Consider the following 27,194-nt stretch of genomic DNA (forward strand, 5'->3'; position numbering starts at 1 on the left):
GAGCTGTCTAACAGCTTAATATTATTTTTCTCTGACTATATGAATGTTTGTTGTGGTGTGCCTTGACCATGAAAATGTCCTTTTAATTTAGTGTATAAATGGTGCACGTACTCTCATAACGAAATGATTTATGTTCAGTTTATTAAAAACTTCATGTTTTCTGGCTTTGCAATACTGACCATCCACCACAACCTCTTCCTCCTCGTTGTCAGTGCTGCTGAGTTTTTCAGGGTCACTCTCAGAAAGATCGCTGGGTGCGTGGGGCCCATGCTGGGCATCTTGTTTTGTCTTCAGTAGGTACGCAGCCAATCCCAGCTCCTGCTCAAGAGTGGTGCGCTGCAGAGACCAGAGGCTGATAACACGCAGGTCACAGTACTTCAGAGATCTGGGGACAAAGGAACAACATGAGTGAGAGGTAAGCCTAAGTACAAACCATGAGAATAAAGCTATTGTTTTAAGATCTATTTCTTTCCTAAAACTCAAAACTTCACAAAAAAAAAAAATAAAAAAAAAACCTCAAATGAATTAAATTCTCTCAAATTTGGCACTCAAATACAATCACTAAAACTTGAAAGCATGTTTTACTCTACATTATAGCAATATTTAGCTGGGGGAAAAAACATAATATATTATATTAATTATGTCATTATAATATAACAATAATATAATAATATATTGTAATATATTATATAGAAATTTCAATTAATTTAAAATTCATAAATAAATTTGTCCAGGCTTGCATGGAGATGTGCATAGGTTAATAGTGATATTAACTCTGCTTGACATTATGAATATAATAAAACTCCCAATAGCCTGTGCTAGTAAAATAAATATATCAAATTGGGACAACACAACAATGAATTTAGCAAAACGATTTTGAAAGTGGCCTCAAATTGCCACAGGCAATTATTTTTCTGAGGTCATGCTGACCTCTGTACAAATTCACTAAACCTTTATTTGGGCAAACAAAATAGATTAGAAAGCTTTAAAAGGCCCATTTCATGATTCATTGAACAATTTGCAGAAACTACTCTTAAAGGATGGTAGTTTTTGTTATATGAAATTTGTATATATGAAATACAATAAAAAATAACATATTTAACAGCTGGATACATGCCTGTAATTTCTAGAATTTTACAAAAAACTAAAATAAGCAAGTTAATATGAGTGTTTTACCTGGGTAAAGACTCTCCAAGTGGATCCATGCCGGTTAAGATGAGGATACAGGGTAAAGCCTCTAGCTCTAGATATGTCCGAGGAGCCCAGTCTGGGTCTAAGATCTTCAGCCATACCTAGAGACAATTAAAGAGCAAAAGGATCCATGATTTAGGGATATCAGGACAAATACACCAGGAATAAATGACACAATATTTCATTTCTATTTAAAAAACAAAACAAAGATTAAAAAGTAAATACCCTCAGTTGGTCCAGGAAGTGATTTCCTACAGTGAGAGTAGAGCATGGATCCCCTAGGATGATCTCAAACTGCTTGTGGAGGCCGAGTCTGTTGCGGACATGGCACAGGCGCTGGTGAGCGAAGGCAGCGAGAGCTGGTGAAGGGATCCGCAAGAGCAGCATGTGACCGTGATGGCTGGGACACCGCTGGGGTGTGTTGAGAAGACACTGCACCATCTCCAGAGTCTCCACTGAGATGTGCTTCTGCAAAGCCTGTAAAGGCTGGCCACCCGCTGTTGCCATCAGGGCCAGAGAGTAATGCTGGATCAGCACATGGGTGCGAATCACTGCACTGTGTAGTTTTGGAAACCTGAGAAGTAAGGAGAGGAGTTCATACAAAACATCATACATGGTGAACGCGGAGGCAAAAGTTTGGGGTCGGTAAGTTTTAGAAATCTCTTATGATATATATTTTTAGTTGACCAAAAATTTTGTGAAATATTATTACAATTTTGGCAAATTTTCAGCAGCAATTACTCCAGTCTTCAGTGTCACATGATCCTTCAGAAATCATTCTAATATGCTGATTTTGGGCTTAAGAATTTTTTTTATTTTTATCAATGTTTAAAACAGTGGAACCATGATGCATTTTTCCTCAATATTTTTTGTTGAATAGCAAGTTCAAAAGTACAGAATTTTATTGAAATATAAATCTTTTGTAACATTATAAAAGTTATTTTACTGTCACTTTTGATCAATTTAATGCGTCCTTGCTGAATAAAAGTGTTAATTTAAAGGGTTAGTTCACCCAAAAATGAAAATTCTGTTAGTAATTACTCACCCTCATGTTGTTCCAACCGTTAAGAGTTTCGTTCATCTTCGGAACACAAATTAAGATATTTTTAATTTAAATCTGAGAGCTGGATCACTCCTCTAGGCTTCTTAAGGGATCGAAACTGACCGGCCCAAAAGTTATGAAAGACATCGTTAAAATAGTCCGAGTGACTACAGTGGCTCAATCTTAAGTTTATCAAGCGACGAGAATACTTTTTGTGCGCAAAAAAACAAACAAAAATAACGACTTTATTCAACTAATCATTTCCTTCTCTGTTCGGCCGTGATATTTCACGTAGTGAAACTACGCAAAGCTTCTAGGTTGTACGTCACGCATCACACACATGACCAGCGTCGGCCAATAGTGAGCCTACGTGTGACGTGCAACCTAGAAGCTTTGCGCAATATCACTACGTGAAATATCACGGCCCACAGAGAAGGAAATGATTAGTTGAATAAAGTCGTTATTTTGTTTGTTTTTTTGCGCACAAAAAGTATTCTCGTCGCTTGATAAACTTAAGATTGAGCCACTGTAGTCACTCGGACTATTTTAACGATGTCTTTCATAACTTGTAGGCTGGCCAGTTTCGATCCCTTAAGAAGCCTATGGAGGAGTGATCCAGCTCTCAGATTTAATCAAAAATATCTTAATTTGTGTTCCGAAGATGAACGAAAGTCTTACGGGGTTGTAACAACATGAGGGTGAGTAATTACTGACAGAATTGTCATTTTTGGGTGAACTAACCCTTTAAATCTTACTGACCATATACTTTTGAACCATAGCGTATATGCACCGAAGTATATAAGCTATTCATTAGGGGTGTAACGATATTTGAACCGAACCGAAAAACCGCGATACACCACCCACGATACGTATCGCGATACTCTCATGGCGAACCGAAAACGCCCCGCCCCCTGCTGCCCCGCCCAGCACCGGCTCATTGCACCTCATGTGTTATGTGTACACAACGAATACAGGGCTGTTGCCTAACCACCATTAACCACATATAATCGCAATAAGCTCAGTGTTTTGTTACTTTTGATAATAAGCAAGCTGTAATCTTTCAAATTATGTCTATTTGATCACGAAATGCAAACAATAAATGCCGTTTTGGCGCTCTTAGATGTGGCGTGACAGATATCACTGTATGCATGCGGCAGCGCGGAGCGCGATTATCTCTTCCTCAGTTACAGAATAAACATGAATGGACACCCGAAGGTATGTTGAAAGATACAGTATACTTACTGAAAGGCATCATAACTCGTGTAAACACTCAATCAGTGTTTCAACAGCGGAAATACGTCAATAAAACGCTTAGTTTTTCACATAGCTTTATATTTACCTCAGGCAAGTCATTCAGTGTCCACAGCTTGCTGGTTTGCTTACTCTTTCACTAAATAAATGCTATATATTAGCCTATATATAATATTTTACTTAACCTGTTTATGATATCTTGATTATTTAATGTATGTTTTAAATAGTTGTCATGAAAATAACAGCAACTGTGTAAATTATTATATAACAATAACAAATTAGAGTAAAAACATGTTAATGCAAAAATTGCCTTATGTGCAGTTTACATGTTTTCATACAATTTGTTATTTGAGTGTTGATTATTATCATTTAGCCTAAAAGTCTAGGCTCTGTTGTTAAGCTTTAATGTAGTAATGTGCAAGTAAGGGCTGTAGTTTACAGCTTAGCAGATAATTTTGTTATCCTTGAGAAACGTTTACTTGTAATTGAATTAATTTAAAGACAAGGACACAATTTGTTCATTAAAGCACTGTTTAATAAAAAATAAAAGCAATTTTAGCTTTCTAAACCCCCCCACCCCACCGAAATGAACCGAACCGAACCGAGACCTCAAAACCGTGGGACGAACCGAACCGTCAGGTTTGTGTATCGTTACACCCCTACTATTCATTAATTAATAGCTGTTATGTTAAAAGTAACACTGAAAACAAACCTGTCCTCCAGAGCAGCAGCCATGCTCTCAAATGAACTGTCATATCGTAGAAGAGGAAGGCCACTCCCAGAGCGGGTCGTCTCCAGCAGCTCAGATACACCAAAGTACTTTGTCTTCTCGTGATAAAGATCCACATCCTAAGTGAGAAAAACAGGAAGACAAAATCAAAAAGTTCTATAGTCGTAATCAACCTCTAAGAGCGATTCCAGGAGCTTAACTTACTGGTTTAAATAGATAGTATGTGGTGTTCTTACTTTATTGAATCCAGAGGGCCAGTGGATCTCATTGTAAGGGCTGATGCGTGTGTACTGAGTCTGCAAGGTGAAGGGGAATGAAGTCACATGGAGCGTCAGGATGTTGGGAGCATCTCGAATCTGCCTGCAGTTCAACAGACCATCCACAAGACCTAAGTTGGAGTCTCCTCCACTGCACTGCCCACTGTCATAAGAATAAAGATACAGAGACTGTTCCACCAACAGCCAAGCAAAGAGGATACTAAGGTTCAAGGAGAATCATGCGAGGTCTTATACCTGCTGATGTTCCAGTGTGCATGATCATGCACCAGTATGAAGAGCGTGTAGGGGTTCATCTTGGATTTCTGAATGAGGCTGTTGATCTTTCCTACTGCACTCTGGTTCAGCTTTACCACGTACTGCTCCGCTTCCTTCAGTGAAAAGCAGTCTTGGTTCAGCCCTAACTCCCGTAACACCCCTGGAAATACAACAGCAGGAAGTGAGATCTATCTGCAATATTAATAAAATACCTCAATGGGATTTATCCAAGTCTGTGACAAAAATTGCCTATTTAAAAAAGGAAAAGACCTTTAACATCCTGTTTTAAAAGGGAAATATGTCAAGACGAGAAATAAAATTGCTCTGTATCTGTGATACAGAAAAAAAGAACGATAAGAAAAAGAAGTTTTTTCCAAGTGTGCTATTTGTACACTTCTTTTAAACAAAAAATAATAGAGTATACTTTTAATTTACATGGTATGTACTCATCATCAGAGATATACTTAACAAAATTATACTTAAGTATACTTGGCTTATACTGGCAAGTATACAGAAAAGTCTAAGTATATTTGACCTAAATATTTTTTATGATTTTTTACTCGAGATACTTAAGAAAAGTTCAGTCAAGTATTCTAAGTATACTTGGCTTTACCTTAAAGTGCAAAAATAAACTAAAAGCTATAAGTATGATGTTAACTTTACTTAAAGAACTTGCAGTATAAAAACTATCAAACTAGTAGTTTACTGTAAAGTATACTTAAAAGTGTACTTTCGTAAATTAGAAAGTGGACTAGAAGTAAACTAAGAGTAACCGTATGTAAAACTTAGATATAAATTGTGTACTCAAAGGTTACTACTGTTACACTTAAAAGTATACTTTTATAAACTAAAAAGTGGGCCAATTTAGTCCCAAGAGGGACTGAAATAGTACACTTGTAAGTAAACTAAGTACACTGATTTAGTTTCCTTAACACAAAGTATCATTGAAAATAATACTTAAGTTTACTTGATAAAATGACATTTTTGTAAGGGTGCAGTAGAGACTCATGGATAATGAGTGGCGGTACTCTACCGGAGTTCCACAGGTGAAGGACGACTTGATGAAAGGTGACCTCAGAGGGCGGAACGCAGATTAAGAACTCAACCTTGTCGAAGGAACCGAGGTCCAGGTTCTGTGTGCTGGAATCAGCGATGGCACAAACATGCGAGAGCAGCTTCCGTGCCACAGCAAGCTGAACGGGCCGTATCTCGTGCCACTCTATGGAGAATTCTATCAAAAAATCCGACTGAAGTGTTAACACATCTTACGATGAAGGTATTTATTGCAATAAATTTATACTTGAATACTCTAAAGTCAGTCTCACCGGCACACTTGGGTTTAGGACTGTCTCCTGATGGTTCTATACCAGAATACTGGGAGGTGTTCTCAGGACTGGCTTTCTCCAGCAAAGCCTCCACATCTCCATCTGATAAGTGGTAAAGAGGTGCATTAAACACTGAATGGGGAAACTGCAGAGGTGAGAACCGTGTATCAATCCAGAGGTCTTACCTGGACCCAAAGAACTGAAATAGGACCCCAGCTCTGCTGCCATTCCAGAAGACAGTTCATGGACGATCTCTCTCACACAATCACTGGGAGAGAGAAGACTCTCAGCTAGAGCACGAGTCTGATGCTTCCCTGTGTGAAAACATAGATATTATAAAATTATAATCCACTTTCAATTCATTTTCATTTCAAATCTACATGCTCATCACTAGGGATGTAACGATTCACTCGCAACCGGTTGAAAATCGATAAAAATGTGTGACGATTCAAGTCGGTTGAAATGTTAAACGAATCGCGATACACGTTTTAAACCGCAGGGCGCGTTTACTATAGCCTACTGTGAAGTTGTGAACCTCGCTTTACAATAGCACAATAGCAGCGAGCACACACTGGCGTGAAGCTAGCGAGTGTTTTCACTTCATTCATGGAACTTGATCTTGTGTGAGCCAAGCTCAACTTCCATAGGAATGAACTGAAAACGCTCGGTTTGCTCCGCTCGCGCCGCACCAGTGTGTGCCATAGACTGGTGTGCACGTGCCGTCAAACAGTAGACATGGCTTTGGCGACGGCAAGCGTAGATGTTGACGTTGACTCATTCAAATCGGAGGTGTGGCGGCATTTTGACTTTCCGTAGACTAATAATAATCACCACCGTGAGTAACACCAGTCACCTCCGTTTTCATGTAAAAGTCATTAATACTACAATTGCGAGAGCCACGGAGATCACAAGGTGCATCAGTGTTTCCGTGGCAACCAGGTGTTGTATTTATTTTACTATCTCTTTCTCTAAATGTGTTTTTTTTTTACTCTTACTAGTGTAATGATACAAATTATAACAAAATTAGAATCTTGCCTTTATTACAATGTAAAACCCCTGTCAATCTGGTACTACTAATTTTACACAGTCTTTTACATAGTGTGCGAAGGTACCAGTGTCCAGCCTCTTGACCAAACAGACAGAAAGACTGAGTTGAAACAACCTTGAAGGGAATTTTTTTAATGTAGTTTTATTATTTGACAAATATATTCTAAATTAAAAAGAAATGTGCAGCATTTTGTCTGAGAAATAATAAAAGGGACACTTTTGTCTTAAATCTCATTTGTTAAAAAAATCGTGAGAAAATCGTATCGTGAAACCAGTATCGTGAATCGTATCGCATCGTGAGATGAGTGAATCGTTACATCCCTACTCATCACATATGGTTATTAAAATTCTGACCGACACAGCAAAAAAAAAAAAAAAAAAGGTTTTCATGTTAAGACCGCAAACCATAATTCTATACTATTTGTTAGTAGTAATATAAATAAATAAAATCAGTTGTTTTAAATGCTATAAGTGAGTTTAGGCATCAAAACATTAAAATGTACAGTGTGAAAAACTATTTTAAATTAAACACATTTTTAATTGTGCAGTTTTTTTTTGCAGTGATAAAGTTAAAGTAATACACTTTAGATATTAAATATGTTTAATGTGATAATGTTTAGTTTACTGCTTTGTTATGCTTTCTAAAATAAACATGAGATTAATCACAATTATTTTATTACGTTGATAGCTGTAGTTTTTAACTATAAGCCGTTATAATTTTAGCATTATTTATATATAGTATTTATTACAATTTGCTAAAGATTTAACGGTGTTATTAGATTATTTTTGTTTTTTTCTAAAGAGTAACTTGAAGTACGCGTTACATTATAGCAAATGTAATATAAATGTAAAAACAGAGGAAATAAACATGCGCAAATAAATATCCAATATCAATACAGATAACATTTCTATTGGTAGATATGGTACTGATATAACTTTCTAGTGATATTCTTAAAGAAAATCTAGCATTATTATTTGGATATCTGTAACCTACATACCTGTCACCACTACACATGACTCTATTTCCTGGCTCCTGTTCATGCAGATGATCACCACATAATTGGTGTGGCTCAATCTGCCATCCACCAGTCTGTGAAAGGTGTCCTCCAGCGCCTCGGCCAGAGAGTGCGCTGTGTCCAGCACCAGAACTCCTTCCCCGCATGAGCTGGTGGCCAGTTTGGCCAGCCAGGGGAGCTGAGAGGGAGTGAGGGGCTGTGCAAGGCAGGGAAGAGGAGGTGGAAACTGTGCATGGGTCTGCTGATACTGCCGGATCTCCGTCAGGTGCGACTCACGCCAGGAACGCATGAAGATCTGCTCCAAGTCTTCCATCAGAGGAGCCTGGTCAGGTGCTGTTGTAACATGATAGACAGATACACTTACAATACTGCTGAAAAGGGTTCTCTTCAGCTTGATACATTACGGTTTCCGTGCTTTTTCTTAAACAGTACAAACTGATCTTTATACACACATATATTTTAGGAAGGGACTCATATTGGGGGGGGGGGGGGGGGGGGAGGGGGGGGGGTATTGTACATAAACAGACTGTGTGGAATGTGCACGTATACATTCACACTGAAATACTGTTGTTCTCACCAAGCTGCACTAGATAGTAGACAGTCAGCAGGATCAGCATCTCAGTGGAGATGGGCTGAATGGGAGCAGTGCCGTACTGCTCGTAGACGCGTGGGAGGTTTTGGGAACTGCGATAGCATTTCTGCAGCAGGCCACTCACAAGCACGTCCCCGAGGCTCCCACACAAATGTGGCAGTGTCCCGTGCCCTACAGACAAAAGCACAAAAAAGGGTGTAACTGAACAGCTGGCCCAAGATAAAGTGGTGGGAACCGCTATCGGACACTGCTCACATCACACGGTAGACAAAACAGCCACAAACCACCGAAAACATTATTTTTGTTTCTTCTGCAAGTATATAGACATTTCCAATATTTTTAATATTGGAAATATGTCATTTTTATTTTATTTTGTAATGTAATTTATTTGATAAATATTAGTAACAGAAACTGCCGTTATTGTACATAGGGTCAGAAAAAAAATAGTTTGTCACCAGAATGCAAAAAAAAAAAAAAAACATTTAGAAATCTTACCTTTAAAAATGACAGGCCGTAGTCCACAAGTCTGGAGTAGATGATCAGGCACTGTGACAGACTCCCCTGGGCCAAGGGGCAGAGAGGACCCCATAGATAAACCCGCAGATGCCCCGCTGTCAGCTGAAGACAAACACATCCACACTTGATATAGTTGATGTAATAGTGTATCAACACTCACTTGACTTATGAGGTCTGAGTGCACACACATCACACATCCTTAATAACCACCATCCCAAAATCAAGCCCAATACTAAATCTCTTATGTCAGTGGCAGGGCCGTGCACAGACCTTTTGAGGGGCATGTGCTGAAACTGAAAAAGGGCACCCCCTCCCTTTTTTTAAATCAAGATTATTTAGTAAGCCTACATAAAAAGGAGGAAATGGTCAAATCTTCATGATTTATTCACTATTAATAACAACCATAATAATAATAATATAGATATACAAGGTTTTAGGGTTCTTTAAACCTAATTACAACAGCAACCTTCTGTGAGCCATGCTTGAAGATGTTTATGACTTCACTGTGGCCATGAAGGTCTGAGAGTCTCTCCTCTGAGCAAAGGCTTCAGAGTTGGTTCTTAACCGGCTCAGGAACAGATGTGGCGTGAACAGTCTCTTTAATTAACCTAATTTTTTTTAAAGAATCTGATTGCAAAGAAGAATTTGATGGCAAAAACTTGATACTGTGGAGGACCAATGTTGGTCTCTTGAAGGTCTCTTATTAAAATAAGCCAGCAATGAAAATATATTCAAATAGAAAACAGTTATTTTAAATTGTAAAAATATTTCACAATATTACTGTTTTTGCTTATTTTGGATCAATTAAATTAAGCCTTGGAATGAATTAAATCATGAATTACATTCTGCATGATAAAATATAAAGATTTAACAGTGATCTTATGTAATGTTTTTGGTTTTAAAGTTACTATTACAATATTACTGTAGTAAAACCATGTTTATACATGTGAGGACGACCGGAGAGTATAGAATAGCCTACTATATAGATTAAAAATTACATTGCAAATACGTGCATATTAACAGCCTTGAATTAACCTTAATTTAATATTATTATCATAACATGATTAAATGTTAATAAATTAAGTGTATCAGCAATCATAAATCAAAGAACACATTTCTTAGAAATATATGTTACCTAGGCGACGAGGATCACTTTGTAGTTCCAGTACGAACAGCGCGGGGGCGCGCCTGTGCTTAGGGGTCGGCAACCCAAAATGTTGAAAGAGCCATATTGGACCAAAAAAAAAAAAAAAAAAATCTGTCTGGAGCCGCAAAAAAATAAAAGCAACACATGCTGTAAGTGTTATATTAGCCCTCTAGTATCAAAACGATAAGTAGGCTACAAATTAGAGCTTAGATCGGGCCCAAAAAATCAAGCCCGGCCCGACACATTAAACGTAATTATGAGCCCGATTTTAACCCGACCATTTTTTAATGCGTGGGTCGTTATAACTGACGTTCTCAACTTTCTTTCTCCCGCCCGCAACATTTATGTTTTGTCCCGCACCCGCCCGCAAAAAGACTTTTTTCTGTACCTCCAAATACTTTCAAGTTAGCCTACGTGTCGCCACCATACATCCTCCTGATAAATTATTTGTTATTAAAGCATTAAAAGTTTTAAAACACAAACCACTGTTAATTTAACATAAAAAGCAAGCAGTTTACTATGCGTGCTTGGTTTGGCATGACTGAATGCGCGCTCTCTTAATAATTCCTAAAAAGCTGACAGTTCATCGCGATCTCACACATCTCTGTTGTTATCAATGAAGCTGACTGCACAATGAATCTTTCATAATATCCACACTTTGTTCGTTATAATTAGAGGATCTGCCAGCATACAGAATTCAGCACTGAACAAAAAAAGTCAGTTTTGAGCGGTGAGGGGAGTCTATCTTAAATGCTTCTGATTGGCCATTGCGTTCAAGAAATCAACACATATGTCTGTGATTGGCTATATCGCTCAACGCTGCAAACATGAATAGAAATTCTGGCCTGTAAATCGTTTAAATTTTGTTTTAGTAGAGTGAGTGCATTACCGCACGCGCCCGCACTCGGCCATCAAGTCCCGCGCCGCACTAGAGTGCGTTGGGAGTGCTCAGCTATCTTTCTCTTTTTCCCCTTGGGATCCATGGCCCATGACACACCCGCCAATTAGTTTGTTTGTTTGTCAGCCACCGGTCTGGCATCACGCCGATCTGACAGACACGTGTGTCACAGTCTATGACGTAAATTCTTCGTTGACAGAAATGTTGAAATTAAATATTTATTATACACATTTTTACAACGTTGAAAAACTTTAAGAATGTTTGTCATGTTTTTCATCGTACAGAAATTATATTAAAACAAAAAATATTTTTTCCATTTTCAAATTTTTGAAAAAGCTCCAGGGAGCCACTAGGGCGGCGCTTAAGAGCCGCACGCACAAGCTCTACTGTCTATGCTCTAGAGCCGCGGGTTGCCGAAACGGCGCCGGCGGCATCATTACATTTTCATCAACAGCTACCAACTAGATTGTTATAGCTATATATAGGTGCTCAGTTTTTCCTGTTGTAAAATACATTTGGTCAAAATCGCATTTTATAACAAATGAAATGCTATGCACAGGCTAGGCTATCGTTTTGGCCATAGACATAATAAATACGTATGCTAGCATAGCCCTCTCTCTCAGGCCCCACATATCTTAGTCAGACATCAAATAAATAAAATATGAGTGTTATAGACAACGTGTTTAGTACTTATTCAAACAACAAGATCTTTGTTTACCCTGGCAAAACTTCGTTCAGCTGCTGTCTGCTGTGCGGCCGCTGCAGAGCTTCAGTTCATTCAGTCACGATAGAGGGGGCGGAGTTATCAGCTTTACTGACAGTTTAAGATCGAACAAGATTTACACAAACGCTTTTTAAGATCTTTCATTGGCTGAATATTTTTTAAAACAGACAGATAGACTTAAAGGGTGACCAATAGCATTGATTTATGAAAAAATAAAAATAAAAACACCACCAAAAAAAGGGCACTTCGGCAAAAAGGGCATGTGCTCTGCACAGGTTGAGCCCGGTTGAGCCCTACCTGTACACGTGCCTGGTCAGTGGTTCCCGACCTGCTTCAGAGTTGACAGGGGGGCATGGGAACTTATATGTTCTGAGATCAAATAAGGATGCAAAAAAGCCTTTAGTTTCTAGGGCTGCTCCAAATGGCCTACCATTCCGGAACAAACTGATAATCACTTCCTTTTATTCGATACATGATCTGTCAACTTGCAGATCACATTTTTGTGATGTAAAAGACATGAGTGTGGTCACACCGTGAGAGGTATTGCAAATATGAAAAGCTCAGCAGTGGCAGCAGCAGTGTCTCAGTCTCCACTGGGCTAGAGTAAAATAACATGGTTACGAGGTGTGTTAAATTCAAACTAAAATAATAGTGGACTCACACATAGTTTTATTACCGGTACCTTTGTTGAGCACCCAATTTGAGCATTGTTTTTGCCAGTGATGTGCGTGCTTTGGTCCTGTTTTTTATTAAGTAACCCCTGACCAATCAGCATTAACAGTTATCAAAAATAAATATATATATTTTTTATAATACTGGTTTGAAAATAGTGCTCTCCTGGGAAAATCAGTTGAAGATTTATAAAGCATATAATAGCTATAATTATAAAGCCCTATTTGGCAGAGCCTGTGCTGCAGTCAGATCACATCATATTTTGGGCACAAAATGTTTTTTTTTCTTTCTCTAGCCTTAAAATGCCTAGCCAAAAGGCCTCCTAATGCTTTATAATATTATATATTATTTATTTTATTGCTATATCAGCATCAATGGCTAATTTCATAGCAAAAAATAGGCTTCTTACACAATTACAAGAAAAAACAACTATATTAGATCTTTCAACATGGTATTTCTTAATTTAAATTTTTTTTCCTGGTGAATAATATGTTGCAAATGTAGAAGCAGAAATATTGTATCTGAATGAAACCCAAATACTACTACCCACTGATCTTTTAATGACTCTGGGCTAAGCTGTCCCAAAATCCTATATATGCACTCTTATTCAGAAAGACAGATTTGTTCACAACACAAGAAGCAGTAAATGAGGGCAGTGAATTTGATGTCAGTAGAGATATAAGTGTGTCTACCTGATTTGGTGCCATTAGTCGTGGTGTTGGGAGCAGGTCTGGGGGTGACTTCTGTAGGAGCAGAGGATTCTGGGGACCATCCCTTGTGTCTCTTCTTGGGAGGCCCAGAATTTACCATGGAGCCTTAAAAAGCAGCACAACTGGTCAGTGGTCAATATGACTAACAAAAAAGCAGAAGATAAACTCGATATTTTCATTTCAGCATTTTGCTATTTATCTGTCTGTCTGGCATCTATCTATCTATCTATCTATCTATCTATCTATCTATCTATCTATCTATCTATCTATCTATCTATCTATCTATCTATCTATCTATCTATCTATCTATCTATCTATCTATCTATCTATCTATCTATCTAATGTTGTAATTTCAAGGCTATTAAAACCTTTTTTAAACTTTCAGACAAGTATTTGCATCTATCTATCCATCCATCCATCCATCCATCCATCCATCCATCCATCCATCCATCCATCCATCCATCTATCTATCTATCTATCTATCTATCTATCTATCTATCTATCTATCTATCTATCTATCTATCTATCTATCTATCTATCTATCTATCTATCTATCTATCTATCTATCTATCTATCTATCTATCTATCTATCTAATATAATGTTGTAATTTCAAGGCTATTAAAATCTTTTTTAAACTTTCAGACAAGTATTTGGCAAGCTTACATCTAAGTTTACCTTGACAAACTTTCCTTTTTTCTTGTTATTCTAAAAGCAATGGAATGTAAATTCGCTTTAAAAGTGGGTTTCGGTGTCATAGGAAGTGACTATTATGTTACACATTAACCAGACTGTAAACAAGAGCTGATATGCAAAGAGAAACAGAAAAAAAGGGTAGATGTGTTAAATCCTAATGAAAACCAAAGCATCAGGAAGGAAGTCTCACATTTTACAATGCAGACAGAGAGCAGGAGAGAGCAGGGAAGAGACTTTACAGCACCATTTTATGGAGGTGATAGTCAGAGAGTGCTGAAAGAAAAGAGAGGGATCTTTTACAGCCCCAAATGCTGAATAATGACAGACACCAACAACAAAAGAGGAGGGGGAAAAGGCCTAGACAATACAGCTGCCTCTTTTTAAAGCATTTAAACATTTCAAAAGGGGGGCTTTCTTTCATTAGAGGTGTGGAGTCTAAAGAGAGGATTCGTTTAGGGACCGTCCATGTAAAATTGAGATTTCCCTTTTCTCTGATCCAAGCTTGAAATATAAACACTGAGTGATTAGTGACTCCTGGATAGTGACAGCAAGATTACCTATTACTGTGGGCCTTCCAGGGCCACTGGCCACTGTTCCAGGCTGTGGCGGTCCAGGAATATGACTGCCGTTGGTTATGGGAGGGGAGCCCTCAGATATATGGAGATGAGTGTTTAGATCTGTGTGATGGGGACAGGGTAAAATATATCATTTTAAAGATAAAAGAGATTCTATTCTTGAAAAAGTTAATATATTCATTGGACATTATGAATCTAGCAATCAGACAGACAGTTCAATAATGTCTATGCCTACTCTTGCTATATTTCATACTTCTGTGCAATAAAATTGCTCAAATTTGCTATAATATTAATTTTAGAATAAATCAAAAAGCAAAACACGCGAAAATAACTATAAAAGGGAGTGGAAATGGCAAATAAGTGGTCCTCTGCAGCCATCTACTGGTTATAATGGTAATTACATGTCATTTCCATGTGTGTTTGTTTCCACCAGTTTTTCACTTAAAGGAACACTCCGACTTTTTGGGACTTTAGCCTATTCACCGTATCCCCCAGAGTTAGATAAGTCCATACATACCTTTTTCATCTCCGTGCGTGCTGTAACTCTATCTGACGCACCCACCGCTAGCCTAGCTTAGCACAAAGACTGGATGTAAATGGTTGCAGCTAGCATACTAATCCAAATAAGTGACAAAATAGCGCAAACATTTTCCTATTTACATGTTGTGATTTGTATAGTCACAGAGTGTACAAAAAACAAAGTCACATGAGACACAGACATATTTTAACCGTATAAATACTGGATTCTCTGAAGGCGAAGCACTGCTACTTGGGCAGAGTGATAACCGCAGCACCTGAGACGCGCTCTCTGCTCCTCACATACTGTCGGCTCCTCACCACGGCGCGTCTCAGGTGCTGCGGTATTTTGTCACTTATTTGGATTAGTATGCTAGCTGCAACCATTTACATCCAGTCTTTGTGCTAAGCTAGGCTAGCAGTGGGTGCGTCAAACAGACTTATAGCACGCACGGAGATGAAAAAGGTATATATGGACTTATCTAACTATGGGGGATAAGGGGGATAAGGTGAATAGGCTAAAGTCCCAAAAAGTCGGAGTGTTCCTTTAAGCATGGCACATTTTCCATGTTATCTCCATGAATGAAAATGACAAATGTAGATCTTCTTTAAAGTTAATTTTACTGCACAAATGAAGAGTTACAAAAATAATAGTGTCTAAAACATTACATGCATTGAAAAATATATTTATATTTAGAAAATATTTTACCCACATATTGCCAATCTGGACAATTACAGTAATACAAAGTTTGTCTATATTCTTAATGTATACTAGCTGGTAATTTAAAATTATTAGAAATTAATTAAATATTCAGGGATTGACTTGATAGGTAGTGTAGAACCTACTGTATTGTTCATGTCTACCCTAGTATACAAACAATATATATATATATATATATATATATTTTTTAATCATTCCCTGAGGTTGAGGCTGAACCCCCCTAATTTGAAATCCTAGAATCGCCCCTGCGTCTATGCAAACTTGTTCTATCTGAACACCCTGTGTTTCCTACCTGTGTGGTTAATTGTGTTCAAGGCTGTGTGTGCTGAATTGGGAAGCAGGTCAGAGGGTCCATGTCCTGATTGTTCCTCTGGTCCAGCAGCTACATTACCGACTGCATGTCTCATTCGGCTGTCTGCACATAACATGAGAAATTTTTTTTTATAGGAAAACCCTAGCAACCACATACGCAACTTTTGTGCCACTCACATTTTGTTTAGAAAATGTAAACAAAGTTTGCTATAACGTTCCGTTTGTTATAAGCGTGTGTTGCAGCTGCGTCATCCGCAGCTTTAAATGCTCAAGTTTTTTAAAGTCAGATGAATTCTGATTTGCTGCCATTGGCTTTTTTTGTTCATCAGCTGGAAAATTCCAACGACTTTATTCCTCTGTGTAGCTGTGGTGTGGACTTTCCTATTTTCATAGAATTAGAATATAGCTATATAGTAATCGTTATAGTTATTGTCTTGTGTGTGAACAGGCCATTACACTCATTTAGCCATTCTTTTTTAAAATAAATCTCTGAATATGCGCATACACTGCCAAAGCTCTTTGGCCCAATGTTGACGTGTCACCATGGTAGCAGTGAGCTCCATGGAAGCAGTGAGTGCTGGCCATCTGGACTGTCAGATTGAGAAGGCAACCACTGGTGAATGGGTCAGGGTGACCCAAGATGCTGAACAGGGTCAAGTTAACCCTCCTGCAAATCACTGGTTGCCAATAATCCATGCTGATGCTAAATGCTGCTAAAATAAGATGCCATTCACAAGATTACCATAAAGTGGAAAATGATACCTTCATCGTCCAATCATTTTGGTTCAATCATACCTATTTTTTTCCAGCAGATTGGTGGTCCCTTGACCAGAATTCCCTGTGCATTTCTGAGCAGGTGGTACTTTAAGTGCTTCTGCTTCTTAGGCTGCGTGGTGAGCTTCAGGTTGATGTGGTTGGCAAACTCAGTGAAGTAGCGGAAGCCCTTTTCTCCACAGCCCATGCAGTTCCCTGAGAAACCTATAACAGACGAGACATCCAGTGAATATCTGCTTTTTTGTGGATGTCTTCGAGCACACAGATGCGGTCTACATTCTTTGAGGACCAAAATCAGTTATCTAAAATAGAGACATAGTATAGACAGTACCCAGCTGAGTGCCCAGTTTCCATAGCCACAAACCATCACTGGGGGCGAGGGTGCTGAGTTGAGTGCCATGGAAACCCAAATTAAAGACCTAAAAATGTCTCTCTGTCAAATGAAAATGTGGTTCCGCCGACTCCTACGAGGTTGGGGTACCCAACAAGTCAGAGCTTTCCCATTTTCCACCTCTCCTTCAAACTCTGACAATTTTTTATAATGCAGGGTATTCAGATTCTGGTTCATCAGGTTCAGTGTGTCTTACCTAAAAGTGCATTACGTCCACATTCATCAGGGAGAAAGCGCAGGTCCACCGCACACACCAGAATGTGATCAGGCACACTGGGAGATTTCGCGCCGACGAGCAGAAATCCAGGAGGGACTTCCAAAGACTCAGTGGCCATGGATGACAGCCGAAGGTCTTTGCCCGCCTGACAGAACCCTGAAATGCAGAACTCTGGTCACCATTGTATCAGGACACAGGGACTCTATGAATGTACGGAATCACTGATCATCCATCAATAGTCTGAATGGCTATAAATGTACTGACTTAAATAGTCACTAAAGATCTGCTCTGTTACATATGGCCTATATGATCTAACCATCTGTAGTACAGGATCCCTCTGGTGGAGGCTTCATCTGAAATGGGATTGGAGGGCTGTTTGAATCTGAGCCATCCTCTTCGTCATCTTCCTCATCTATTCGACCTGTTGGTAAAAAAATTTTTTAGATACAATAAAATAACCAACTAACTAACTGATATTAAATAAACATGGTTTAAAATAAACATGGAAGAGCTTTTATTACTTGATGCTTTATCACCGCATGTCTGGTCAGGAGAAGTACTCAAAACATCAAAGAGATGCATTCTAAAGAGTGTGATACCACAGAAGACAGAGTAAATGCTCACCTTCATGAGAAGAAGGCCTTTGCTCTGCCTCCAGGTACAGCTGAGAGAACACAGGTCTGGGCACCACTGTGTTGGAGCGCAGTGACGCCTCTATGGAGTTGTGCAGCACTTCCTCAAACCGTGTGCTCTGAAGGTGTCCTGTATACGAATTCCCCATGACCTTTAATAGAATGGAGATAATTTGTTATACAAAACTTTAAATGGCTACTTCAGACAAATTACAAACAAAAAAATGTATGCCATCATTTTCTATAAAAGGGTTAATAAAGTTTATAGCCGTCATAGTGACATTATTGTTGTAAAAATGCATTCCTTGATTAAAAATAATAATAATAAAAATAAATAATAATATATTTTATTTTAATTTTTTCCAGAAAAAAAATCAGAAAATCAGAAAAAAAACATTCATTTTTAAATTTGTATATATATATATATATATATATATATATATATATATATATATATATATATATATATATATATATATATATATATATATATATATATATATATATATATATATATATATATATATATACACCTTTAAAAATGATTTTTTTTTCCAGATTTTTTTCTGGAATTTATTATAAAAAGTCATATAAAAACAAAATTAATAATTTTGTGCGGTGGGTCCAGTAAAAAAAATCCCTGTATTGTACTATACCCAGTAAAACAACATACCGGAAAATAACAAAACTACAGTTTAATTTGAGAACTCTGCAAGAAAGCAAACAACTGTAACACAGAGGTTATTTGAGGTTACATGTGATTTTAACTGCACACAAACTCATATTAGCTGATTTAATGTCAGTGACTCATCAGGCAATCAGCCTCTCTCCATGATCAGGAAATATGATTAGCACAGAACAAGACTGAGCTCAAATCATTTACAACAGGCTGTGAAGAGAGCCAGTTTCCCCATGGATAGTGGATTTTTGTAGGGTGTTCAATTTGCAACCTCATAAAGTCACCATGAGCCAATGTCAGGGTGTCCTGACCCAGACTGGCAGAGAGAGAGAGAACGAGAGAGAGGGAGATTGATCTACCTCTAACAGTAAACACAAAGTTGGAAACTGTGAAAGGCTGCGCTCACAGGATGAATAATGTACTTTATAGATTTACTCTTTTTATTAGAACATTGAGTGAGGAACAGACTGAAAGTTATGGTTTAATACTAACAAATTGTTATTTTCAGTCAGAACTTTTTGATGAATAAGTTCACAAAGCTGGTTTGAAAGACTAGTTCACAAATCAGACTGATCTTCTGGGCTGTATTTCAAAAGCCTAGTAGATCATATAGACAATTGGTGCCAATGATTTCTACAATCTACTTAAGTTTTAAGTTCACATTAGTGAAATTTTGGCCATTGTCCACTGTCAATAGTGTAGCGATGCATGAAGATTCACTCACACAGAAGTCACTTTCAAACCAAGCAGTTTTCTGTTGGTTAACTTGACAAATTTGATTAACCAACTTGAACACAAGTGAAACCTGTGTGGGGAAATTTTTAGCCCCTTACGTGAAACTCCGATTGCGTTGATTTCTTATTGAAATGACTGCATTTCATCCACTAAATTTCACAGAGCAATGGTAAATGTGACCACACTACACATTATCAGACTGACAATGATTTTGGGAAACACGGCCCTGGTTTGCACGCTCAACTCACTCACTTGAATCAGTCACAATAGTTAACAACTCACTGGAAGAGATTATCAGTCACTAATGACTTAGATTTCAGTCTGTTAAACACACAATGTTATTGTATGACTTTAAAAGACAAGACTATTAGTTGTATGGACCACTTTTTATTGTGTTTGAATTATTTGTTGAACCTTGGAAGCATCAGTCCTGATTCATTGCAATTACATGGAAAAGGACTACCAGAAATGTATTCAAAATATCAGTTTTTGTATTCTTATGGGCTTGGAAGATGAATAAACGAAGACTTTTTGGTATTTTGTAGAACTACACCTTTAACGTCAGCTTTTATTTATATGTAGGTATAGGACACCAATGAATCTATTTTGCTCAACCATGTTGAAAAAAAGCCCCTTGGACATAATCCCCTCGCCTTTAAATGCTCTCTGCCATATGTTCCTTCTCTCAGCACACATCCCACACACTGGGAATTCACAACACAGTAACACCCTAAAACAATGAAGAAGACCAGCAACGTGTCATATAAACATCAACCAGTACCACCATAAAGCTTTTATATAACCAGAAAGTGAAATTCACATGCTCCCATAATGTTGCTAGCCAGAATCTTTGGGATCTCATGGCAAAAACTTTTTGGACTTTTTCAGCTAGTCAGGAGCTGTGCTATTGCCCCTCAACAACATATTAGCATTTGTGCTGAGGGGGAGAAATGGCAGTTAAATAAACAAATGCTAACGCAGACAGGCTCTGCAGATAGTCGAGGAGATAAAAGAGCAAGACGTGATAGCAGCGAGAACGTTCAACAGCCCCATCCTCCCGGACAGAGCTTCCTTACAGGGAGGTGACGAGGTCTTTCATCTTTCCCGGACTCCCCCCCTCCCATCACCCAACTATTGTGTCTCTGTTTATGGCCTTCTCTCTCTCAGACAATCCTCTCTCTCAGCCTGTCTGTCTTACCTACGTCTTTCTGACACTCTTTACACAGCACTTCAAATGCTGAAGAATTAGCTAGAAAATATCACAGCTGAGGCACATTTGTCCCCACAATTTTATATTAAAACTTATTCACACTGGCTCAACAAACACCATCAGGTTTAACACACAGAGTCACCAACCCAAGAAAACCAACCATTGGACATCAATATATAATATATATATATATATATATATACTTCTGTGTGTATACAAGTGACGTTAAAAGTAACTGATCAAAAGTAACAGTAAAGACATTTATAATGTTACAAAACATCTATATTGCAAATAAATGCTGTTCTTTTGCACTTCCTGTTTATCAAAGAATCCTGAAAAAAACAATCACAGTTTTCACAAAAATGTTAAGCAGCACAACTGTATTTAACATTGGTAAGAAGAAATGTTTCTTGAGCAACAAATCAGCATATTAGAATGATTTGGGATTTCGATAAAAATGGGAGGAAAAAATTAAAAGAGATTACTCAAAAATGTAATTTTACACAAATTATAAAAAAAGCAACTCGGATTACTAAAACAACTCAAACGCTTATTGATCTAGTTTTTACTAACAAAGCTGACCGTATTGGTAAAGTTTATAATTTAATAACAGGTCTTTCTGATCATAATTTAACACTAGTTGCAAGGAAATTGTCAACAAAAAAAAAAAGGTTGATTTTGATTCTGTACTTTGTATCCCCAGGAAAAAATATTGAGAGGTTTGATAATGAAATCAGAAAGGTAAATTGGTTTGAAATGATAAATGATAAAGATAGTAATACAGCCTCTGGTGAGTTGATAAAGATGTTCCAACAGCTTGTTCTTAAGTATTCTAAAGAAAAAAAGGTAAAACCTAAAGGCAAAATTCCGTTACCATGGTTAAATGATAATCTATGGAAATTAATGAGAACTCGAGATTCAGCATTAAGAAAGTCATATAAAACGGGTCTTGATCGCCTGATCTATAAGGGACTTGGAAATAAAGTCACTCAACAGCTAAGACAAGCAAAAGCAATGTTTTATCTGAATATAATTAAACAAGCTAAGGGTCACCAGCTGTGTCAGCATCAGCACATTTAATGTATATATTATGGGTAGAGATTGTCTTTTGAATATGTTCTCTCATTTTGAACATCTGTTTGTTTGTTATGTGTAGCCTATTTGCCATTATTTTTACTATTGATAGTGTTTTGTAATGTAATGTTTTAAAAATTGTGTGCACCTGCCCGGGGACTGCGGATGAAAATTAGCTTCGGCTAACTCTGGCACAAAACATCTTTTCGAAAGATTAATGTACTTTGTGCATTGTCCCTGATAAATAAATAATAATAATTAAAAAAAATTCTTCTTTTTCTAAAGGTTCATGTGACACTGAAGACTGGAGTAATAGCTGCTAAAAATTCAGCTTTGCTATCACAGAGATAATTTAAATGACTAAAATGTTAATTTTATAATATATTAAAATAGTAAATGGTTAGTTTAAATTGTAATGCAGCCTTGTTGAGCATACGAGACTTCTTTCAAAAACATTTAAAACAAAAATCTTACTGACCCTAAACTTTTGAATGCTAGTGTATAGTTTTTCCATTAGGGGTTGTTTTAGAATTTCAGCCTAATATTTCCACTTCAAACAGTTACAAAGTCTAACTATTCCAAAAAACTCAAGATTGAAAATTGCAGTTCAGGTGAGGAGATACACATAGTTCTTACAAAGCCACAAACCACATTAGAGACATTTGGACAAACTATTCGTATCCCTAAAAATTGGCATCTGAAGAGCCTGAAACAGAAAGAAAGTGCTACTTTCACTACTTATTTCTTCTCTAAAGAGGATGGAAGAAGGGGTTGGATGGCTTTTAAGACTTTAGCCTTGGGAGTTGTATATGTAAGTGGGGGCAGGGGTCATTCCATGCTTCTCACATACAATAAAACCGAGCAGACGACTAGTAGAAGAGTCTGAAACAGAGAGAGGAAACTCATTGAACGTTATTATTGATCAGTGAGTGGGTGACACAGCAGGTTTCTGCTTCGACTCTGCCCACTGTCTCACTCTACCAGCACACACACACAAACTCCTGCGTAAAGCTCGCCGCATAGCAACAGGTCAAAGGTCAGGGCTGGCAAACAATGTTTGGCCAGTGCTTTGATGTGCTCAGGCATGGTCCAGCCAGAGGCTCAATGGACACAAAGAGGCTGAGAAGGGCAGTCAGATAGCACCGCTTCATTCTTCTCATCACCTTTAGCCTTTGACCCCTGGACCCCTGCGAGAGATCACATTTCAAGGATGGCCAGTTGCATTCAGACAGGTCTTTTTGTCCAGTCTGAAGGCGTTTAGGGATACTGCGGGAATAACTTGTTCATTTTCATCAGAAAGAAGCATATGTTACTGGATAAAAATGAAGATATCTTGTAAGTATCAAAGCATGATGCTTATTATCATATAGTGATGGACTGAGTGTCACATTCACAGGATCTGTACACACTACCTGTCCTAAATAATGTATCATTACACTTCCACCAATGAAATCGGTCCTACTAACTCAACACAGTCTAATGTGATGTGTGCAGAAAATACCCTTCTGGCCCTGAACGTTGTGAACATTGCTTAACACAGTCCAAACACCAGCTATTCCCACCAAAAATAAGCTGTCCTTAACTGTGTCCTATTTCCTATAACAGATATATGTCATCTTTTGACAGCTGAAGTAAGTGGTCAGTCCTGAGTTTCAAGATATCCTTTGTTCAAATCACCTGAGGCTCTTGTTACCAATCTCTATAATTACTAGGCTACTTCAGTCTGACAGAAAGTTTGCACTTTAGCAGACTGAAAAGGCTTTTGTTTTCTTGCGACAGAGCTTGTAAGGAAGAAAGGCTGTCTCCATCCAAAGGGCTGAGTTAGTTTTCCTCCCAGTGGTTGTGTGGAGTGGCTTTTGCAACACACTCTCATGGCAATTTGTAACTATTTTTACGTTTTGGCGAAATGGTGGCTAATTCGTATGAATATGTGCTATCTAATTAATCCGGTTTCGTACGATCTGCTAATGCACCACTGATGGTTAGGTTTTAGGGTGGGGTTAGAGGTGGACCTTTATGCTTACTTAAAAAAAATATATCATAAATCATTAAAATCATACGAAATCCCATTGCACAAATTTATACAGACTCACCACCTCATAAATACATTTTCTCATGAGATCAGCTGGCTTTTGTGTAAAACTAAAAATAGGATAAACATCATACTGAAACAATCTACCAATCAAGTATAAGAAAGCTTTATATATCAGAATTATCAGTGAAAATAATAATAATAAAAATGGTGTATTCAATGAAGCAAAACTCCTAAGACACAGGCTATCTAATGTAGACATGCTACATCTACTCAAATCAATCAGGGCAAATGGCCATACGACTACATTATTATTAAAAGATCAGTCAAATTCAATATGTCAGCTTGATCAGACACAAGTGAGGGAGTGACAAATGACATATTAATTCTTCCTAATGCAAGCACACTTGTTTTGCAGCCTCAGCTCTCAAACCTTACTGCAAGCGTGGATTTTCCTTCATAAATATAGTTTTTTTTTTTGCCACTCTGATATTATTTATTTGCAAATGCATTCACAAAACATAAGGGAAAATGCATTTTAGCGCTGTAAAAATTGTTCTAGTGTCTAAATGTTTTTCTTTTCTTTATTTATCTGTTGAATATTGTATTGTGAAGCAAATGGTGGTGCTTTTACAGCCATATTGTTTTTTTTAGGAGACTCCCTGGCTGCATTCGAAATAGCATACATCCCTACTTTATAGTAGGCGAAAAAACAGTTTGTAACAAGAAGTATGTTCGAATTCACAGTACTCATAAAAGAGTAGGTAAAAAGTACCCGGATGACCTCTACCGGCGAGATTCTGATTGTGCCCATACGGTCACCATGATTTTGCCAAGTAAGACATGGTCCTGGATCAACATATTTTGTTGATCCTGGATCAACATTCCTGTCCCAAAATGTAGTCCTTACCCAATCCGTACCCCTAAACCTAAACCTAACCCTACCCATAACCTTTCCCTAAAATCAGAGGATAATGATAGGTGAATAACACTGATGTTTAAGTACTTCACCCTGGTTCTAAGCCTAAACTTGACATAAACTGTAAACTTTTCCCTTAAATCTGATTGGTTGATTGGAAAGTTGATCCAGGATCAACAAAGATGTTGATCCAGGAACATGTGGTACTTGGTGAAATCACGTTCACCATGTGATACAAGGACACTTTACATTATCCCATGAGGCCACGGGAGAGGATTTATGAATGGCAGTGAAGCGGCATAACTGACGCTGGTAGGTCACATGATAATGACAACATGGCGAATGTATTACACCCAGAAACATACATTGTGTAGTTACTCATTCAAAATAAATACCTACTCATATGTGATTTCGGACGCAGCACTGTGAAAGCAAGAGGCAACATCCTTGAGTGAAAAGAAGAGATAAACTGTCTGTTTGTGTTGTCTACATGGGAAATGGAGGGAAATCCAGCAAATCAGAGAACATCTTTCATAATATGAACAGAGCATACTATTCATATAGGATAAGGATAAATCCCTGATTCTTTCAGTAGTTATTTGTAATTTTATTAGACACTGTTTGGAGTTAATTAAATAATGCAATACAAATTATTTAATGTAAAATAATGTTACAAAGTTCCACATGAGCTAGAACAAGTCCTGCAGTCAGAAATAAAATCAATCACATTATGTTCAGTGTGACACTCTACTGGGATTTAAACTTCTGTGCAACAGGTTAGTTTGCACTGTCAACATGTCCTGACATTTAATAAAATCTACTGCAAATCAATGACAATATTTTGCAATTAACTCTTCAAAACATTCATGTTGATTATTAAGCCTAATTAAATAGTCAAAAAATAGTAACAGTGTGTTTTATCTTTGCATTTCATTATTAATCAATGAGAATAATAATAATTTAATTTAAATAAATGAGATGTTGATTTTAAATTATTTCATTTATCGATCAAAAAGTTATAAGTTATACTTATAAGTAACATTAGTTAACTTGTAACTTAAAAGATTATTTAAAAAATACTTTTAGTCAAAAGTCTTTGTAGTCTTTATAAAAATATAAAGTCTGACTATGACATAGTATTTAGTGTATTAAAGTATATTTAGCGATGATTTTCATTAGAGATGTGATGGGATCAGAGTATGGATGGCAACAACAGCATTCTTTCCTATATTTCCTATATATCCGGTAATGCAATAAGCGCAGCACACTAAAAGCAAACACAAACTTACCGTAATTGACTGGGAAAGCACTCAGATATTCCAGGGGAAATTGAATGGGATCGGACTGTTCATGTACATATCTCCGAGATGCGCGATTCACCCGACTCCGCTGAACATGAGCGGTCGGGTCGGGTCAGCCCTGCTGTGAAAATGCCGCTGGCCGCATGTGATGTTTTTTTTTTTTTTTTTTTTACAGCGAACAGGGCACCCCTCCCTCCTTATGTGATGGTATTGTCTCTTCGTCCTCTCCTGAGATGATTTCGCCCCTTCATTCCCTGTAGAAATGGTATCACCCAACTTCACCGCTTGAGCGGGATTTTGGGAAAGGCTTTGATAGAGTTAATGGAAATAAACTGTCAAGTGTAATTTAAACGCCAGGTAAGTTGCTGCTTTTTATCATAAGTAAAAAAAAAAAAAAAAGTGCAGTTCACAAATACGTTGTCTCAATGTGGACTAAGTAAATGCAAATTCAATGACAATCAAACTGTTCTGCTGTGCTTTTTGGCGTTCCCCCGTTTTTTTTCCTCTCACATAATAACGTTATATAGTTAGCGGTCCCAGAGTTTTACACTAACTATAAACGGACCAAGTGCATAAATATGTAATTTATTAATTCATCAAGAAGATTGATGTGACAATGAATTTTATACAAAATGCACGTATACAAACATGAGTGTATCTATCCTTCAACTCTTTATGGCCATCTGCTGGATAAATTGAGTTACAACACCAATTGTGTTTAGGAGGAACTTTTTTGTCCTTTCCTTTCCTTGTCTAACTATCTTCCCAATTTAAACATGGGTCCAATTGTATAACCCAGACTGTAGTATTACCACTTTACTGTACATGCATAAATCATTATATTGCTGGTTTAACTTCAGTCAAATCTTCTGGAGAAGTTTTCTTGTGGCGTTATCACATCCAATCAATATGATCACATCTGAAATACACCTCAGCATGTGAAACATCAAAAACACTATAAGAAATTAACTCGCCCTTACTAAAATGTTATTTTAAATGCATTGCTGTATAGATGATT

General features: G+C 37.5%; 1 protein-coding gene across 1 annotated transcript in view; it reads right to left on the bottom strand.

The window, feature by feature from the left end:
• The window catches only part of greb1 (growth regulating estrogen receptor binding 1), a 35,689-nt gene extending 9,406 nt beyond the window's left edge, over positions 1 to 26,283 (bottom strand). Inside the window, exons 1-20 of the mRNA XM_056266347.1 lie at positions 26,165 to 26,283; positions 18,219 to 18,378; positions 17,911 to 18,015; positions 17,574 to 17,750; positions 17,008 to 17,190; positions 16,193 to 16,315; positions 14,646 to 14,765; positions 13,377 to 13,499; positions 9,223 to 9,345; positions 8,713 to 8,898; positions 8,118 to 8,468; positions 6,258 to 6,386; positions 6,073 to 6,174; positions 5,781 to 5,978; positions 4,727 to 4,907; positions 4,451 to 4,634; positions 4,197 to 4,333; positions 1,417 to 1,765; positions 1,177 to 1,292; positions 180 to 385 (exon numbers count right to left, since the gene is read on the bottom strand). Coding sequence (XP_056122322.1) covers positions 180 to 385; positions 1,177 to 1,292; positions 1,417 to 1,765; positions 4,197 to 4,333; positions 4,451 to 4,634; positions 4,727 to 4,907; positions 5,781 to 5,978; positions 6,073 to 6,174; positions 6,258 to 6,386; positions 8,118 to 8,468; positions 8,713 to 8,898; positions 9,223 to 9,345; positions 13,377 to 13,499; positions 14,646 to 14,765; positions 16,193 to 16,315; positions 17,008 to 17,190; positions 17,574 to 17,750; positions 17,911 to 18,015; positions 18,219 to 18,375 — 3,250 coding nt within the window. The 5' untranslated portion in view covers positions 18,376 to 18,378; positions 26,165 to 26,283. The remainder of the gene's footprint in view (positions 1 to 179; positions 386 to 1,176; positions 1,293 to 1,416; positions 1,766 to 4,196; positions 4,334 to 4,450; positions 4,635 to 4,726; positions 4,908 to 5,780; positions 5,979 to 6,072; positions 6,175 to 6,257; positions 6,387 to 8,117; positions 8,469 to 8,712; positions 8,899 to 9,222; positions 9,346 to 13,376; positions 13,500 to 14,645; positions 14,766 to 16,192; positions 16,316 to 17,007; positions 17,191 to 17,573; positions 17,751 to 17,910; positions 18,016 to 18,218; positions 18,379 to 26,164) is intronic.
• Positions 26,284 to 27,194: the final 911 nt, after the last annotated feature.

This window comes from Rhinichthys klamathensis, unplaced genomic scaffold (genome assembly GCF_029890125.1).
Source record: "Rhinichthys klamathensis goyatoka isolate OS25496 unplaced genomic scaffold, OSU_Roscu_1.1 h1tg000247l_1, whole genome shotgun sequence".
Taxonomy (NCBI): Eukaryota; Metazoa; Chordata; class Actinopteri; order Cypriniformes; family Leuciscidae; genus Rhinichthys; species Rhinichthys klamathensis.